At 43.6% G+C, this 18,647-nt stretch overlaps 2 protein-coding genes across 5 annotated transcripts in view; both read right to left on the bottom strand.

Moving 5' to 3' along the window:
* Window positions 1-646, bottom strand: part of clcn1b (chloride channel, voltage-sensitive 1b) — a 44,683-nt gene extending 44,037 nt beyond the window's left edge. The window contains exon 1 of one of the 3 annotated variants that reach the window (XM_086037538.1): window positions 503-646. In XM_086037538.1, the coding sequence (XP_085893664.1) occupies window positions 503-604 (102 nt within the window). In that variant the 5' untranslated portion in view covers window positions 605-646. The remainder of the gene's footprint in view (window positions 1-502) is intronic. The other 2 variants (XM_086037536.1, XM_086037537.1) reach the window with 2 other exon arrangements.
* Window positions 647-9,293: 8,647 nt separating this feature from the next.
* Window positions 9,294-17,923, bottom strand: casp2 (caspase 2, apoptosis-related cysteine peptidase). Of its 2 annotated transcripts, none has more exons than XM_086038733.1 (12): window positions 17,617-17,923; window positions 17,141-17,284; window positions 16,371-16,535; window positions 16,223-16,297; window positions 15,437-15,506; window positions 14,904-14,995; window positions 13,668-13,850; window positions 13,448-13,576; window positions 13,272-13,362; window positions 12,630-12,830; window positions 11,502-11,611; window positions 9,294-10,700 (listed from the first exon to the last, which is right to left on the bottom strand). In XM_086038733.1, exons 2-12 carry the CDS (start codon window positions 17,282-17,284, stop codon window positions 10,563-10,565), a joined length of 1,398 nt encoding a protein of 465 aa, XP_085894859.1. In that variant the 5' UTR covers window positions 17,617-17,923; the 3' UTR covers window positions 9,294-10,562. The 2 variants fall into 2 exon arrangements, with proteins under 2 accessions (XP_085894859.1, XP_085894860.1); XM_086038734.1 differs by having other exon boundaries at window positions 12,642-12,830; window positions 17,617-17,915.
* Between the last annotated feature and the right edge of the window lie 724 nt (window positions 17,924-18,647).

The following is an 18,647-nucleotide window of genomic DNA, read 5'->3' as shown; positions in this document are numbered from 1 at the left end:
CAAGAATTGAACACAAGATGAGAGATTTAAACTCTAAAACTATAAAGCATATCAGCAGCTTGACCTTGCCAAATAGTGAGCCAAGCCACTGAAATGGATAACGTTTATAATTCCACTACCAACATAATTAATAATAATAATAATAATAATAATTTTATGATGCCACTTCAACCACAAAAATAAGTGTTGTAATACATTTGTGACAATCAAAAGTGAGTATTATTATCTTGATAAAGATTTTTTTTTAAAAGTGTTATACATTTTTTTTGCATTGGCTCTTATTGCCTTATTATGACAATGACTATCATCGCAATGATGATTATTATTATGATCATTATTACTATCACCTTTATTGACAGACTCAAGGCCCAGATTAAAAGAAACACAATTGTTTGGATTGTGCAGGTGTACCAAAAAAATAAAAAATAAAAATAAAAAATTAAAACGTTATTGCATGAAGCTACAGTGTATAAACTGGTATGTACAGTACGTAAGGCCTTACCAGCAACTGATCAATGTTCAGCACCGTCTCAAAAGTGTTGATCCTCTCGCGCATCTTTCCCGCCGCTCCTCTGCAGCTCACTTTCTCGACACTCTCTAGCATAGTGCAATCCCCTGTCCTCACATCACCTCCTTAAATCTGCCCTTCCTCATCTTTGCCGTGGCGGCCTGTTGCCTGCCCGTACGCGCCGCGCTTGGTGACAGACCAGGTATGACCAGTGCGCTGCACTCACACACAAACACACGCATAGAAAGACACGCCGAGGTTAATACGGACACTTGAAGCTTGACAATTAAGTGTCAGCAGCTCTTAATTCAGAGTCCCGCGCGGGGGTGCGATCCAAGAGATTCCAGCCGCGGAGCTAGGCTAATGGAAGCGGGCCGCGCGCATGCTGAAAGTATGACAATAATACTTGCTGACGGAGTAGAGACACGTTGACATTGTGTGAGGTACGAAGAGAGGCGGGTCATCATGTGCAGTATAGCGTTCAACGGTTCGATATAGGGTTCAGCGAATATAGGATCTGTGGCCTCTTTTTGGGAAGGATGACGGTAGAGGTCATAATAGAGTGTTTTGTGATGAAAGATGTGCTTAGAAATGTGCTCCACATCAGCGTTGCTTGGAACGCGATATGGATTCATTTGTGGTACGACCCTGCTGACTGTGAGTAACATTCGTTCAAGGGAGCAGCACGGTGGGCAGGTGGTTAGCATGTTAGCATCACAGTTGGGATGTTCAAATGGAGTGGAGACTGCAAGTTGTTTTGTAGAAAACAACCCATTTATTGTAGAAAATGACCAATAAAATTGGGTTTGTTTTGTTTAAAAATAAATAAATAAATAAAATTGGCCAAAAGGTCGGTCAATTTTTGACCCAAGTTGTTGTTTTCTTTTGTTTGGCAAGTGGTGCCCAGTATTTACTCATTTGCTAGCTTGTGCATTTAATATTAGCGCTACGTAACGGAGATGCTAGCTTGTGCATTTAATATTAGCGTTATGCGATGGAGACAACTTGGCTTGCGAGGGAAGGAGGGAGGGGAGGGGAGGGTGTTGCCGAGGCCCGGTCTAAAGCGGCCCGGTACGGCCCGGTTGGGGGTCCCCTTCAGTAAATTATGTCAGATCTCATTATGACGTTTCATTTTGGTCAGCACTCCACTACGGGACATCTTGAGCAAATCAGATTTCAAAACGTTATTCACAAGGCCAGCTAGCTGACCCTAGATGACATCAGCATTTCCCCATCGTCTGATTGGTTGGACAGAGTTAAACATGTTCCAGCCAACTTTGACTAGCAAAATACATCTGTGGCGATCTGCACATTAATAGTCTATATTTTTTTAATGTTTATTAAATATTCATTCTGAGCTGCTTCAGGTGAATTAAGTGACACAGTTACGTGCTGTTATACTGCCTTTTCATATAGTATTGATGGTCTGGTTTCTATAATTGCAATGTGATAGTGGCGCTTTCAAGAAGTGGATTAAGTAAGGGTAAGTCCCCACTAGGTACCAAACGTATAACCCGGCCCGCCACCACTTCCTTTGAGTGAACTTGCATTTCACCTTTCTCACTCACTCTTCCGCCCAAAACGTTCCCCCTGGTACCCCTCCTTGCCCCCATCCATTCGAGCCCCCTCCCCTGAGGTGAAACCTTACTCGTGGATAAATTTAGCAGTCGGTGTGACCCAATGTTCACTGACACACTTCTCCGCACCTCTCGCTCGCTCGGCCTGTTTGTCTCCCTGACAAGCGCTCATCCCTCCCACGAGGCCCGTCGCACTGAAAGACGGCGCATGTTAACCTTTCGTCCGAAACAATCATAAGTCATTTGACGTCGCGTCACCGCAGATTGTCGTTGAATTTTGACGCCAGGGGAACGGAGGGCGGGGGGGCATCAAGTGGCCCGAGTATCACGTGAACTTTTAATGGCTTAATCGCTCGCATGGCGGTCGAGCTGCCGCGAGACATTTGGCAGGTGAACATTATCCCTTTGCTAGCATGTAACATTTGAGACTTACGAGATCTATTTCGCTACCGATGACAGCCTCGCTGCGTGCGTCCCGTCCCCTTGAACAACCCTTGTTTTTATGACAGATACAAAGCCGGCGTGGCTTTGTCCTTGTTGGAGTCATCAACGCCACTTCACAGCGCCATCGGACAACAATTTGCAATGCGAGAATTTGGTTGGAAGTGATACGAAAAGTATTATGCTGATAATTTGGGCGCTTTACCAGCGACGCTGTGCCACCGCAAACTTGCCGACATGCGGCACTGAATGACATGATGTTATTTAGTGAGCATTTCAAAGCTGTTAGCTTTTAGCGTTTGGTTTAATCATTTCATAACATTTATATAATAGCAAGAAGAAACTAAACAAAGTACAAATGCGTTGATGAAGTGAAAAAGGCGTAAATAGAGACAGGTAAAGTCAACACTCAATGAGATTTGGATTAATTGCGATCTGAGGGTCTTCTTAGGTAGAAAAGCGACATAGAGGAGCGTGTACAAGGGAGCAACAAATTCAAAGAAGATATTCCCCATCTATGGCCTTATCTAAGAGAATCATATGATGTTGGCTATGCGAATGATTCCTGTCAAATAAGTTGCGCTATGTGCCAGCCTAAAAACCACCTGCCTCTGGCGGTCAAAAACACATCTGAAAAAACATACACAAGTAAAGTTTTTCAGTTGTTATCATTAGCTAATTTAGCATTGTTTGTTACTCAGGTCACAATGTTAGCAGAACCACGGAAACAAGTTGTTTTGATAACATAAGTCGAGCCAACTAGCTAGCTAGCTCTTACAACGACAACATCATTTTATTTTCTTCTGTCATTACGAGGACCGAGTTATCAAAGCTTATTTCTACTTGTGTACTTTTAGAGTACATTTAAAGTACATTTTAGAGTCTGAACTTCTTTATTTTTACTTAAATCATTCTATTCCAATGTCATATTTATGTCATTTCACAATGGGTCTGAAAAAGTCTGGCACTGAATGAGTTAATTACAGGAATTGAATCAGGACTTCTATCTTTATTTTAAGTCTCATCTGTACTTTTGCTTAAGTAGCGTGTTTGTACTTTTGTGGAATAGTTTGGTTTTACTTTACAACGATGGTGTAACCTGAATTTATGCATAAGTCAAAACGGCACCAACATACACTCACACAGTAGTTACGATATAAAATATTCATGCTTCATACAACGCTAAAAAAAATAGAAAGAAGCCATATTTAGAAGCCGAATTTCATTGAATTGCATTTAATGAAAACTGTCCAGAAGTTATATAATATTATCGTGTTTCAAGCTACAAATTGCCAGAAAACAATCATAACCACTTACAATTGTGTGACTACGTATTATTATGCGGCTGTTCAAATTATATCATTGCATGCTATTACTAAACTTGAAATATATTGGTTGTGGCAAATAATGTGGCAAAATAGTGAAATATAACACTATTTCGAGTTTAAAAACAAAAAATACGTATACCAATCCAATTTAGTTGCTTTCAATGAGCTGAAATGAGAATACAACAATGATCCATTTGCAATTGAATGAGAGCTGAAAAATATTTTTGCATTAAGTAGCAGCACCAAGACTGTACATACAACTGGAATGTCCTCATGTAAACATGAACTCTAAGTCACAAGACTTCAAATCTGTGATGTCATCACCAAGGAAATACATGCAGGCCTCCTACTGGATCAGCATCCGCCTGTAACACCTCCGCATGTAAACCCCTCAAATCCTTCAGGGCTCTGATTTCCTCTCGTAGGCAAACACAATATCATAGCTTCAACGCCTGTATAAACCTAGGCCACAGAAAATAAACTTTGTATTTAATACAGAACTTGAGTGGGCTGTGGGACAAAACTAAAACGCAAGACTTGGTTGTACTGGAGCCAGTACATGAGAATGTTCGTTTTTTTTTTTTTTTTTTTTAGTTTCAGCTTCTTTTTGAAGCCCAGGATCTACAGAATCAGTCATGCTGGCCTGTGTAACTTAAAGTATATCGGCAATGAAAGATTTCTTAAATAATCGGATTTCAATTTGTACTCTCAGGGCCAGTGCGCGGTCCTCCGATGAAATCAACATTTTTCCATCCTCCGGTCAGAACAAAATTGTTCGACTAGCAGAAGACATCCGTAGCGATCTCATAATGCATTTAAAAGTAAGCATGCGAGTATGATTATTATTTTCATATGACTGGATAAACATTTTTTTCCAAACTGCACCAGATGATGTAAAATGCCGTTATGTGCTGTACACATTGTAGCATTAAAGGTTTCTATCATTTTGTCATGCCAAAGCACCAAACGTCAGGCACTGCTAAACCAAGAAATAGCATCCGCCTGTACGAGCATTTTTAAAAAATATATATATTGTGACATGACTTTACCTCAGCATGCACCTCCTAACCCGTCTGCTCGGGTTTCCCGGATTTTGTTACTTATAGCCGCCGGCAGCTTGCGGAGATGCGCGGATGGCAGAAGACGGCGACGGCAAAAAAAAAAAAACATAAGGACATTTACGTAAAGATCTGCAATGCAAAGGGGGCCCGGATAAGTGCTTAGGGAGTCACCATAAATTAAAACGACGGCTTTGCGTTTCAAAACGTGAGGAGCGGGCCCAAAAAGTAAAACACATGCAAAATTTTTGTGCAACTGACCAGACAAGAAAGGTTTTTGCACCAAGAAAGTGTGAGTGCTAAAAAATGATGGGTTGGAGTGGAGAAGGGGTGCTACAGGAGATGTGCTGACAGCGGAGACGCAGCAGCTGGAGGCGCGCCGAAGAACAACAGGGTAGCAGGCAAGCGTGAAGGTAGAAGAAGATGCGCAAAGACCTACCAAGGTCTGTTGGTATCTCAGAGCCTTCCTTTGCGATGCATCTGTAGCCATTGACGCGCTGTCAGTGATCCAAAAATAACCTCGCCGGACACCCCAGCATTTCCACTGGCATGGACCACCAACATGCAACAAACTCCACACACTCACACGGCGTTCAAGTCAAATCCGTACGCATCCGTTTCACTCCCCATTTAGAAACAAAAAACATGCGCGCACTCCAAAGACAAAAGGTGCTTGGTTGGTGGTCTCCAGGTGGTCCAGAGGCCGGGGGGGACATCCAACTTGGGCCGCAGGACCGACGAGCTGAGAGAAATCAGACAGGCGGACAAAGCAGAGCAAAGCCATCTGATGAGGCAGCGAAGGACACTTTCCTTTATTAGAACTGCAGACACCTAATAACACACACACGCGCACACACACACACTTGTTGCTCTTAGCAGCACCCTCCCTGCCAGCCGGCCATTAGAGGATGGACAGAGTTCGTTTGAAGGGGGGGGGGGGTTAGGGGGTACAGTGGGGTGGGGTGTTGGGTTTATTGCAAGTGTGCCCCCCCCCACATCACACCACCACCACCAAGCCCCCCATAGGGCTGCCCCTGCAACGTGAGCAGGAAGGTGCACACGACACCCCTATGACAGCTCACGTCTTATCAGCCAATGATGCGGGGGGCAATCCCCATAACGCTTAAATGCCGCGCCAGCAAATCACACCCCCCCCCCCCCCCCCCCCACGAAAAAAAAAACAACATGGAGGCTTGACCAGCGCCAAGTGGAAAAGCTAACGGGGTTGTTGTTGTTGTGACTTTTGGCTTGTCCTATCAGGGGTCACCACAGGGAGTCGTGTGCGTTATTTGTTTGGCATCGGTTTTTCTACCCGATGCCCTTCCTGACGCAACACAACCATTTTTTGGGGGGTGTTATTTTATCCGGGTTAAGAGTGGGTTGTTGAAAGTCCATGTCCAACTGTGTAATGGTTCAGTACTTTTGCACAACCTGACTAAGGCTTGATCCGGATGACACTCACTGACTGACATTCTAAGCTCGGTTAAAATGTGAACAGCACCACGGTTGGAGAAGTTGAACCGTTGACTTATGGATCAAACACCTGCTGTTCAGCTCCTTGTTAAAGAATGAAAAGTTGTGCCGTTTTTTTTTTTTACTTTTTTTTTTTTTTCTTATCAGAGATGCAAGTAAACTTTTATAGATGTTTTTTTGCACCGATTCAGAATCTGCCCTTGTTTTCTCTCTCTCAATATCTTTAGTAATATTTATGGATGAAGGGTTCGATTCAGCAACAGGTGGAATTTTTGGGGCGTAAACATCATCGCTAGGAATTACAGCACATGGTAAAATCCGTATTGCTAAAGACATTTATAGGCCTCAAAAACTTGATATGGCAGAAAAAAGTAGACATTTTTTTAGATCAGTGTCAAAACATACTTAAAGCGGCAACCAACCCAAACATAATTTTTTCAAGAATATGCTCCCAGCAGGCCCACTAGTTTTAATATTCATTAATAAATTAATATTTAATTATATCGGCATTAATATCGATTAATATTGCGTTTGTGCAATATGAGTTAAGCAGCAAAATCCACCCGTTTTTCACCATCTCAGGGGGCGGCCATTTTGTCATTTCTGTCAACTGAAAAAGACATCGCAACTACCCAGTGCTCAGGGAATGACCAATCACAGCCTATTTTCTAAAGCTGAGCTGTGATAGGTCGTTAGCTGAGCCCTGAGCAGTTCTGATGTCATTTTCAGTCGACAGAAGTGACAAAATGGCCGCCCCCGGAGATGGCTAAAAACAAGTGGATTAACTCTTATTCCACAAGCGCAATATTTCTCAGAATGCCTTGTTTCAACCAGTGGGCTTGCATAGAACATATTCTTGATCAAAATATGGCTTGATTTCCGCTTTAAAGCCTCCTCTGATTAAAATTTGCTGTTGACCAGTGTTATTACCTCCAAGAATTTGGTTTCATTTACTCTTTCTATATTTACACGCTCTCTTTGTACTTTTACTTGGTTGCATGATTTCCAAATACCATGACTTTTTTCTAAATGTATTGCTAACCTAAAGTGGGACTCTAGTCAGGTCATGTGACGCGAGTCCCCCACCGCTGATGCCAACAGACCCTGCAAGGGATGTACGGTAATTGCCTTTCTATTCTTTCCAATGGGAACATTTTTCAAAAATACCAACACCGCAGAGGTCGGCCGGCCTCCCAGAATGGTTCACGTTCGACCTTCGAGGTGTCTCTGTGGCCTGCTGAGACAACATCCTCGAACATGTGTGCGCCTTGGGTCATCTGATGACTTACTGAATGTCGCCATCATGACAACAACAAAGACACAGACACATGCAGATCCCCCTTAACCCCGTGCCGCTTTGTGGTCCACGCGCCGCCGCATAACAGCCTAATCTCACAGCTCCACCGCAGCCCGCAAAAAAATGTATTACCCCGACCAGCGCCGCGCGGGCACGCGCATGCGTGTGTGTGTGTGTCAAAATTGGGAATGACTCCGGACAGCTGGCCCGGGCCTCCATCTGATACACTCGGAATATTATCACTGAGCGGCGGGAATGACACACGTCGTCCCGGAGCACGGAGAGACCTGAGCGCAGCGGAATAGCGAGTGGGCCAGTTACACTACACCTGAGCACGGCGACGACACGCAGTAACGTGGGCAACAACACACACAAAACACAGCAACAAGGCGGATCGCATGCAGAGGAGAGCACGCGAGCGGCCAGCAGAGAGCGGCTTTTGGCGCACGTACAAGGTGTGTCAGAAAAGTTCCGGGACCGGCGTCACAAAAAGTTCCGACGACTTCAAATCCAAACGAGATAGTTTTCCCGTTCAAAAGTGAGGATTCTTCCTGGATCCTCCACAGCTTTGTTTTCATTCGTGACATTCGTCAAGTACTTGTAATGACAAACATATCCCTGTAGATGGCGGCGTTGCATTGCTGTTGATTTGAGCACAGCTTTTAAGTGGAGGATAAGATTAGGGGGTGAATCCCGGCTTGTCACGTGAATTACAAGGGACGGAAACGACAACACGGAAGTCAGACAAGTTTCGGCACCTCACACTGGAACACAGTATTCATATGTACGGTGTAAACAGAGTACCGGGCATGTGTCAGAGTAGGTGCTAGGTAGTCGAAAGTGGGTGTACGATCGTGAAAACGGGGCACCGTAAAAGGCACGGTGGACTCCCATTCTATATCCGTGTTGGTCATCGTTTTTCTCTTGCACGGATTGTGTCTGTTCCATTTTCTTGCACCGTGTGGCGCAGTGACAATAAATTATGATTCTGAGCTATTCTGAAAAGCCAAAAAATATTAGCGCCGATGTTACGTTGGTGTTGTACAGCTGATTACTAATTAACAGAAAAATGTAGAAAAACTTTTTTCAAGTGAAAGAAAAATGTAAATAAATTTGTGGGATTGAATGGCTGGACTGTGAAAAGACAAGTAAATTCGTCAATGGCAGTGAATGAGTTCATATTGTCGCAGAACACAATATCGAGTGATAGATGGGTGAAAATGCCTGTCCGGCTGTATGAGGAACTGCTTTGAAAATGGCTGCCAGCGAATAAGTTTGCCGCCGTCCACAACCCCCTTGAGGATGGGAAGAAAAAAAAAAAAAAAAATCCAGGAAGCCAGATTGTGCGAGTAGGAAGGTTACTCCAGCAGGGTGGTGTGCTTCTCACCCAGGAACTATCAGATGCTCATACATTGGAACCAGGCGTGTTGCCATGGTGAAGCAGCCAAAAATGATCCTGCAATAACTCCCGCCCGGTCTCGTGCATTGAACGAAGCAAACGAAGGAAAAACTTGGTAGTCTGGGTTCGGAATACAACTTTTGTGACATCAGTCCTGGAACTTTTCTGATGCAGCGGGGAAAAAAACAACCCAAACAAAAAAAAAAACAATCTTGTTGATAAACATTAGCTTGTTTATTGTAAGGAAAATTTGGCAGTCATCAGCGACGACAGAAATAAATCCTCCCACCCCCTCCCGTCCCTGCACAAGAGTTTGGCAGCAAATCACATCCTCCTTGCTGTGGCTGACCTCTTCACCATTCTTTTCCTATCATTAAAAACCAATACTCGAGAAGAACACACGAACCCGCCGCTTTAAAAGCCTCTCTGGTCGCAAATCAATACTGCTTCGTAGTATCTTTCTCCACAACACTGTAACCAAACACACGTTGCCTCTTTGTGGCTTTTGTGAGAAACATCAATGCACACCCGGCATTGACAAATGCTGCCTGTTCGAGTCGAGGTGAAGGACTGGTGTCGTAAAGTGGTTCGATACACTGTGGAAACAACCGCTGTCGTTTACCCGCTAAAAATATCTCCTTAAAACTTTACGGAAGACGCGAGATGCCCATTTGTCACTGTATCGCATACAATGAAATGACAGAAAATATAAATGCTTGAAAAGTTGAGTCGGGCTGTCGCTAAATGCGTTGCCCCACCCCGGAGAGGAGCGCGATTAGGTGTCAGCGTAAAGATCAAAGTTCACGCTGTAGGTGTGAGGCCCAAGGAGTAGCACCGCACATTCCCCTGACATTTACAGTTAAAAGGAAATATTTACAACACAAACATCATCAAGTAACATCAGAGGGATTCAACTGAATAAAAGGTGACGCCATCCTAACAGCGGGTAAGGGAGAGGGGGAAAAAAAAACAAAAAAAAACTTCTGCACTAACCTCATTGCTCAATGCCGCCCTCTGTCTCTCACTACTGTACACTGCAACATGACAACTGACGGTGAAGCTGAACAAACATTAAAACGCGGGGGTTAATTGACAAAACGCTTAAGAAATACATTTGTACAAAACAAAACAAAAATAGATCTGTGTAGAAAATACATTTGACAATTATACCCATCCGAGGGATTAACGCCCTCGACGCACTGATGCACTGGCGAATTTGCACACTGTGACATGTCAAACATGTCGATTAGCATAAGCTCTCCGCTGACATCGCTGAGTGTGTACGGAATTTTGCTGAGGCAGTATTAACATAGAAGATGTGAATGAATCAATGTTTGGATGCAAGTTTATGTGTGTGTGTGTGTGTGCGCGTGTCAGCTTGTAATGCTGGAATGCGAAAGTGTGTGGCAGTAATACGCTTGGAATGAGGGGACGTGTGAGCACGCCGGCGGGAATGCTGTGCGTGTGAGTGTGTCAGTGCTTTATGAACAGTGGGGCTGGTATTTGGGGAAAAGGTAGAGGTCTTTGCACAGCGAGCTGGTGAACTCGGACATCTCTTTGCAGCGATGGTGGGGCGTGCCGGGGGCGCAACCCTCGCGCTCTTTGATCCGCCCGTTGACCTGCGGGAGCACAGCCGAGAACAGCGGGCAGCAAATGTGATTTCCAATGGAGTCAATGTGTCCCTTTATCGATTTCTGCCTAGCGACTTGCGAAAATCCGCAAATAATCGGCATCCACCGTAAAATGGTCTGCAATTGACATATAGAGCGCCGATGCCATGTTTCTAACATGTAGTCAGGAATCCATGTTACATAATGACTACCACCCATCCATTATCTACTTTAAAGACAGTCAACCCAAACATATTTTTTCCAAGAATATGTTCCATGCAAGCCCACTCGTTGAAACAAGTCATTGTGTTAAATATTGCGTTTGTGCAATAAAGTGTTAATAAACCCGTTTTTAGCCATCTCTGGGGGCGGCCATTTTGTCACATCTGTCGACTGAAAATGACATCACAAATGCTCAGGGCTCAGATAACCACCAATCGTGGCTCACCTGTTTTCTGAAGCTGAGCTTTGATTGGTTGTTATCTGAGGGGTGAATTTTACTGCTTAACTCATATCCCACAAATGCAATGGGCCTGCATAGAACATATTCTTGAAAAAAATATATATGTTTGGGTTGATTTCCGCTTTAAGTATATTATTCGAAAGAAACAAAACCACCTTCACATGAGGCTCAACAATAATATTAGCCAGAATACAAGCCTATATAACACGTTTGCAAAAAAAAAAAATTGACATGACCCATGGTCAAACAAATATGCGCACTGGCACATGTAGGCATATTAAAACTGCAAAGTAGACTTCACAAGCTATTAGTGACTGTATCAATCAGAAATATACTTTTGAGCTGACCTGCACCAGGATGTCTGCCATGTGTGTGTCTCTGGCGTGGAGGCGGAGGGCAGAGTTGAGCTCCTGGATGAACCAGGATCCACGCTTCGTGTTGCGCATGGCTGCTGTGCCTTGAAAAGCAAAGCAAACAAGAGCGGCTTCATAACACAAGAACGCAATGAGACGAAACGCGCCGCGTCTGCAAGTAAACGCACGGTGCGATTGTTTGTGCTTGTTTTTTCTTTTTTTTGTTTTTTTTTTGTCGGTGACATGGGCCAATGGTAAATAGAGAGAGGTGTCTCAAAACATTGTGAAGGGAATCCCAGCAGGGACAGAATAAATAACAGGTCTCGCGCTGTATTGTTGCGGAATATGTTTAGAGGAAGGTGTCAACACGAGGGAGACGAGCAAGCCCAGAGGAACCTGCGAGCCGCAACGTAGCGCATTCCGGGACGCTTGTTGAGCTCTCGATCGTTTGGATTCAGATTTTTTTTTTCTTATTTACACATTAATGTGTAGCAACATAAAACAGTAGTGACATTCAACCCCCACTCCCCACCCAAAAAAAAACAAAAATCTGGAAATTTTTCGATTTTTGAGGATTACGCCAATTCAGAAATTTGGCAGAATAAAATTCCGATGGCCAATTAATTAAAAAAAAATAAATAAATAAATAAATAAAAAAAAAAAGAAGAAAATGACTTTTTTTTTGTCCCATAAAAAAAATTTGACAGTTTTATAATACTTTGTCCTTTCGTATTTGCTTAACGTAAAAAGTAAAAACCGTGAGAAACATTGGCCGATTTTTAAAATTTTATATTGAATGTCTTTGTCTTATGTTGTAATGCGTTATTGAGTAAAATAATAATAAAATAAAGATAATAATTATTTTTATATCATAATTAATCAGCCGATTAAATCAGTTAGCCGATTAATCGGTCGGGCCATGTTCAATATTCTCCCCCGAAATTTTAATCAAATTTAAGGCCATCCAAATTTAAAGGCTTGCCTGTATTTTCAAATGAGTTCAACACTCTGCGATTCTGACGTATCCTAGACAGGAGCCCAGGGCAAGTTAAGTTCACAGCTAAGCCAATAAAATAATATATATATATATAAAAAAAAATTTAAAAAAAAGGACAAACTTACAAATCCTCTGACCTTTGAGAGAGGCAAAGCCGCATATCATGTCAGACCGCTGGGGCAGTTTAATCCTGGGAAGTCCCAAGTCTCTTCCCTGTCTAGCAGCGCCGACCCTGGGACCTTCTTGCCCAGCATCCCGCTCTTCACAGCTCGGTGAGTTGGTCCTTCCTGGCCCGTCCACCTGCTCCACTCCGCAGTCCAGCTCCTCTGTGAGACAGCAACCATTAAGATTATCATTTCACAAAGAGATGCTTGTGTCTTATAATACAAAACAATATCAATAGATGATTCAAAGCGTAAAACCAATAAAACACTGACTATCGTAAGAAGAGATAAATACAACAAAAAGATGGCAAGTCTTTATGCATCTTCCGGGAAGGCCGAGGAGATTTTGTGTGTTTTAAGAAGTGGTTTAGACAAACACATTTCAAATGCGTACGCATAGACGGAAGCAATGTTAAACCAAATGTCAGACTGAACTGATCCAGAATGTTAATGTGGAAACTCTCATTTATTCTGCTCATCTCACCAGAGCAAGTTGTACCTTGTTGTTCTCATTAGGACTTTATTTCATTTTGTCCCTTCGAATGCAAAGGTAAGGCGTATATCTGCGGCATGCCAATGTATACTGCATGTCCCTTCCTTTACCTCCTCTGCAAGCCTGGATGAAAAACATCTTTGGTTTGTTCTGCAGCAGGGGGCAGCGTACGTTGTCGAAGGCCTCAAACACCCACTGAAGCTAAATGTGAACAAATGACAGTGTGGGCGGCCGGTTAGATGTCAATGTGAAGTTTTTATTCGTGCTGAACAAGATGACAGCACACCTGCAGGAGTTGGCCGTCTGTGCCGTACACGGCTCCTTCCACGCCGTGGGAGAGCAGACAAACCACGCAGCTGTTCACCGTGCGGTGCTCTGGACGCCTGCGGAAGGTCTCGATGCAACTTCTCATTTCCTGGAGGGAAAAAAAAAAAAAAAATCAGAAGAGAAAAAGTTCATTTGTGGCCGCGGTTAAGGCATAAGTGGCGCGGGCGAGACGGCGTCACCTCGGCCGTTTGGTCTCTGCGGACCGTCACCGCGTAGTCCAGATCTGTGAAAAGCTTCCCGAGCACCTCTTCGTCCACCTCGCCTCCCTTCCTGAGGTTGAGGTCGGCCGCGGATTGTGGGTCAAAGGTCACGTTGCTGATCACCAGGGCTAAACCACGCGGGGATGAGGTCATTACGTAGGACTGCAACACAGATGGAAGAACAGAACTGCCTTTATTTTTTTAAATCTTACTATTTAATATTACTGAAATGGTTTTCTATTGCGTCACGCATGGTATGTCAATCGTTGGCGTTTATATGGCGAATTAGCACCCCCTTGTGGAGTGACCCTGAGAAGAAAAGATGCCTTTTCAAAGCTTGAGGTAATTAAAACTCTTTTGAGGTCACCCATGTCCCAGGAACTTTTAACTGGGCGCAGCTTCATAGGAATCAACCACACAGATCTCACGCAAGGACATTACAGCTCACTTTGAATCAAGGAAGACAGGAAGGCAACACTTTTAAAATTATTGAACGATGCGAGTTTTAACAAACGAAAGCAGGCATGCTGAGAAAAAAAAAAGGAAAATATTCCCTTACGTTTTCTTATTCATTTGTGCAATGCGAGATTTTTTTGTTTGTTTCTTAATCCTGCTTGTTTTCTTAATCTTAATTGCCCTTTGCTGTCGCTGTATTCTTAACTTGGACCACCACTGGATGTACCCAATGTAATATCTATCATTCATTATATTGCTGTTTGAGGGAAATTACATTCTTCTACTGCCTTAAAGTGAAAGTCAACCCAAACATCTTTTCAAGAAATGTTCTACACAGGCCCACTAGTTGAAACACGGCATTCTGATTAATATTGCGTTTGTTAAGCAGCAAAATCGACTTGTTTTTAGCCATCTCAGGGGGCGGCCATTTTGTCACTTCCGTTGACTGAAGATAACATCACACACACTCAGGCCTGTGTAGTTGTGATGTCATTTTCAGTCGACAGAAGCGACAAAATGGCCGCCCCCCGAGACGGCTAAAAACGGGTGGAGTTTGCTATATTCCATAAACACAATATTAATCAGAATGCCCTGTTTCAACTATTGGGCCTGCATAGAACATATTCTTGAAAAAAAAAAAAAACGTTTGGGTTGATGTCACAAGCAAAATGTCTCCAAAATGGCGGCTTTTTCTTTACTGAGCAACACCAACAGTCTCCTTATTGCATAACGGTGCTCGCTTGGCATAAGTCGTGTTACCTTCAGGCATTGCGAGAGGTAGAGGTCGTGTGTGCAAGGGAGCACGGCAGTGGTGACGGGGCTGTCTGCATCCAGGCTGTGCTCCATGCATTCTGACAACAAATAAACGCGCGCAACGTTCAAACTCCAACAAACGCATCTCATTAAAATGTGTATTTAGAACAACGCTCACTTTTAAACGACATCATCATACCAAAATTAATTCAAACCATCTTGTGAAGTTAAATAAGTTAAACAATGTATCGGAGGAATGCCGAATGTTGTGGCCGGTGAGTGTATTAGGTCACACTAGTACTACAAGCATGTACATGACTCACCGACAAGGTGCGGCACCCGCGCTCGCTTCAGTAATACGATACATAAACAATTACCCCGCCGGGAAGAATATCCAGCGTATTCAAAGTTTTGGTTTGAATTCAATTACTCATCTCCTGAATCTTGACAATAGACAAAGCCCCTTTTTACCAGCCTGCGTGTCCATGGAAACAGAAAAATATTTACACACGACACTTTTGTGACATGCCACATCTCACCGTGTGTCCTCGCTCGTTTAGCTGCGACATCCTCCTGGGTGGGAAGTGGAAGAGAGGAGTCGCCGTACCTCTGAAAGGAAGACAGACGGTTTGAGTTACATCAACCACAGACGAGCATGCTGTTAAGGAGGCATCAATTATTTGCAGATTTTTCACTATTTGTGGCAGGTGTTGATCCCCATCCTCTAGCGGTGTAACGGTACACGTGGGTGTATTATTAATCCGTTTCGGTATGGCATGTTCGGTTCGGTCCACTTATTAGCGCGAGCTTACGCACGGGCGCTATTGATTGTTGCATGCGGGAGAGGAGAGTGGCGGCACAACAGAAAGAGAGCCAGAAAAGAGCCAGAGCTGCGGTCCCCCGTTTGGGAACATTCTGGCTGTCCTGTTAAAATTAAACAATAGCTCTATGTAGTATCCTACAGAAATGTTAAACTTTCACATATCTTTGTTTTGATTTCCACAGTTTTAAATTGATTTATTATTGGCCAGCAGAGTTTTAAAAAAGGCCGACGGCATTATTCTTCAAAAATCCAAATATCGATGCCGATAATCGGCCCGGTCGATATTCGGTCCATCCCTAGTGGCTATATTGAAAACACATGCTAAGTTTTGTAAAGACAATCAGTTTATTTTATTTAGAAACATCAATAGAGCAAATGTCCCACCAAAGATACACCTGTGCAGATGTCTCTAATGTAAAGGCTGGTGAGTAACTGTACTCAATTACACGCACGCTACTAAATCATTCACAAGAGTATCAAGAGTGAAGGTAAGGTGACTCACCTCTCTCCTCCTCTCCGATGTCTGCATTAGCTGCCGTCCTGCCAGTCCTTCGCACTCCTCCTCAGGCTGGAAAGTCTGTGACCATAAAAGGCGCTACGATTATTAGCGTAGGGGGGCCGACTGATTGCCTTATTAAACGCTCACTCACTTGTGTCTCTTTGCCACCCATCTCCTGCGATGGCGCGAGCAGATCACACAGGTGCCGCTGCTCGGTTTCTCTCAGCGCCGAGCAGAAGCTGCTGAAGGCTCGCGGCCCCCGCTTGGGAAGGAGCTGGAGCAGACGCCAGCTTCGCTTCTGGGACGTTTGCTCGACCTAAGGAAATTGCCCATGAGAAACATGGTGGATCAAAAACAGTCAAATTGATGGGATGTTTGCTGCTGTGTGTGCTAAGCCATCTTATCCCTTTTGTATGCAGTTTGTTTTGGAGCAAGGGAGCATTTGTGTACACCTGTTGACATCACAGTGGTTACTTTGCATACTATGTGATTTACGATGCATTAAAATCCAATGATGTTACTTATGGTCACAGCTCAGAATGCAGATGAAGTTAGCAGCCAAAAAGAATTCCTGGAGTGACTTTGGAGGCATTTATCGCCACATTCACTAGCGTGTAATGTGACTAAGGTGACTACCGCTGACCTAAAATGGAACAATAGCAAAAATTTGTTGTAGTTTGGGGTTGCACAGACCATGACATTTTGCAAAATGCATTGCTAACTTAAAGTCAGACTCTAGTCAGGTCATGTGACTCGAGTCCCCCACCTCCGATGCCAACAGACAGATATGTTTGGGTTGACTTCCTGTTTATAAAAAAAAAAATCTAAATTAATCCGGCGGAACCAGTAGGTAAGAAAGATTGAGTGCATGTTGAAAATAGTTGTACAGAGTTAACCGCAAGACTGCCTACATAAACCTACCATGATGCCCTCAGCCATGCTGTCAGTGAGGATGTTGTCCTCCAGCAGGAACTGGATGAGCAGCTCATCCACCACCAGCTGCTTGCACAGAGAAGCACTCCGCAGAGCTACTCGGTGCCTCTCCAGCATGCCACACTCCCGCATCTTGCTTGAACAAACACACACGGTGCATTATTATCATGTTTTGTTTTGCACAAAGAAGACTATCTCTTGCTGTTGATGTTCCGCACTTTCGATTAAACATGCCAATAATAACTTAAAAGCACTTTACAGAGTTTGGCGTTACAAAACACAAAGAAAACATGACTACAAACCAGAATCGTTTCAAATTCGAAATGCGTTGGGTTAGTAGCAGATGTGTGTGTGTGTGAACGCAAACCACACACGCTGACACCGGACGGCTACTCGGCAGTGGGAAAACGCTACGCTAGCTAGCCGAACTTCGTTGAGTTAAAGAAAGCCGTGTTTAACCTTACCTTCAAACGTTCTTCTGCCGATGCATCCAAGTATCAAATGCGAAGAGAAGGGCGACCAAATGTGCTCGCTTTTCGCTATTTCCACGCCAGAAAACGACACCCTCCGCCGACCACCCAACTTCCGTGGGTAACAGTAGCTGCAATGCGGCGGGCGGGGCGGGGCCAGCAACTTATTGTTTATTATTTGGACCAATGAAAGTGCGAAAAGCTTGAGTGGCATAATTTTTGGCCAGTCAGCCCTTTTGTTGACGTCACACTAACCTTGTTGTAATGGCGGGACATTGAACGTGGTGGTTGTTTTAGGCGGAAACGAACAGCGCCAAGGAGACTCCAAATACATATTTTCACCGTTCGTTGGTTGTATTCCTTATGAAATACGACGTTGCAGTTGCAGTTATAGTTCATTAGTAATGCTTGGTGGATCTACTTGGAGTTTGGCTAACAATTCAGGAGCAAATCCACTTGCAGGCCTTAACATTTGTAGGCTTGAGTATATTTGCACTATCTAATGAGATCCGGCAAGAGTGCGTAAAAAACAGCTTCATCATCGTCGTTGTAATTGCAGTGGGCCTGCATTAAGTTATACTGTCAGACCTTTTTCTAATATTTTGGTTGTGTGCAGTATTTAGATATGTGAGGCACAATATAGGATCACCTCTTGGGATGATGTAATACAGTATGCCATATAAACGACAAGGCAAGGCAGTGTTATATAGAGCTCATACACAAACATTTAAAGGGAAACACATTTAAAAAGAAGAAGAATTTAAGACATTTAAAAGTGAAGTAGAGAAATAAAAAGCAGTTTACTAAAATTACTAAAAGAACATACAGTACAAGAGCACGATTTTGGATTGATTCTAGAAATGCTCAAAAAGAGCTTAATCAAAGGAATGGGGAAACTGTTTTTTAACCTGGATTTTGAAATTTACATTTGGGGCTAACTTCAGTTCTGTTGGCATCTTATTCCATTTGCGTGCAGCATGACAGATAAACGCTGATGCACCATGTTTGTGTTGAACTCTGGGCTC

This window comes from Filicampus tigris, chromosome 8 (assembly GCF_054856515.1).
Source record: "Filicampus tigris isolate MCC_2025a chromosome 8, RoL_Ftig_1.0, whole genome shotgun sequence".
In the NCBI taxonomy this organism is placed as follows: domain Eukaryota; kingdom Metazoa; phylum Chordata; class Actinopteri; order Syngnathiformes; family Syngnathidae; genus Filicampus; species Filicampus tigris.
This window is presented reverse-complemented; position numbering and strand designations above follow the sequence as displayed.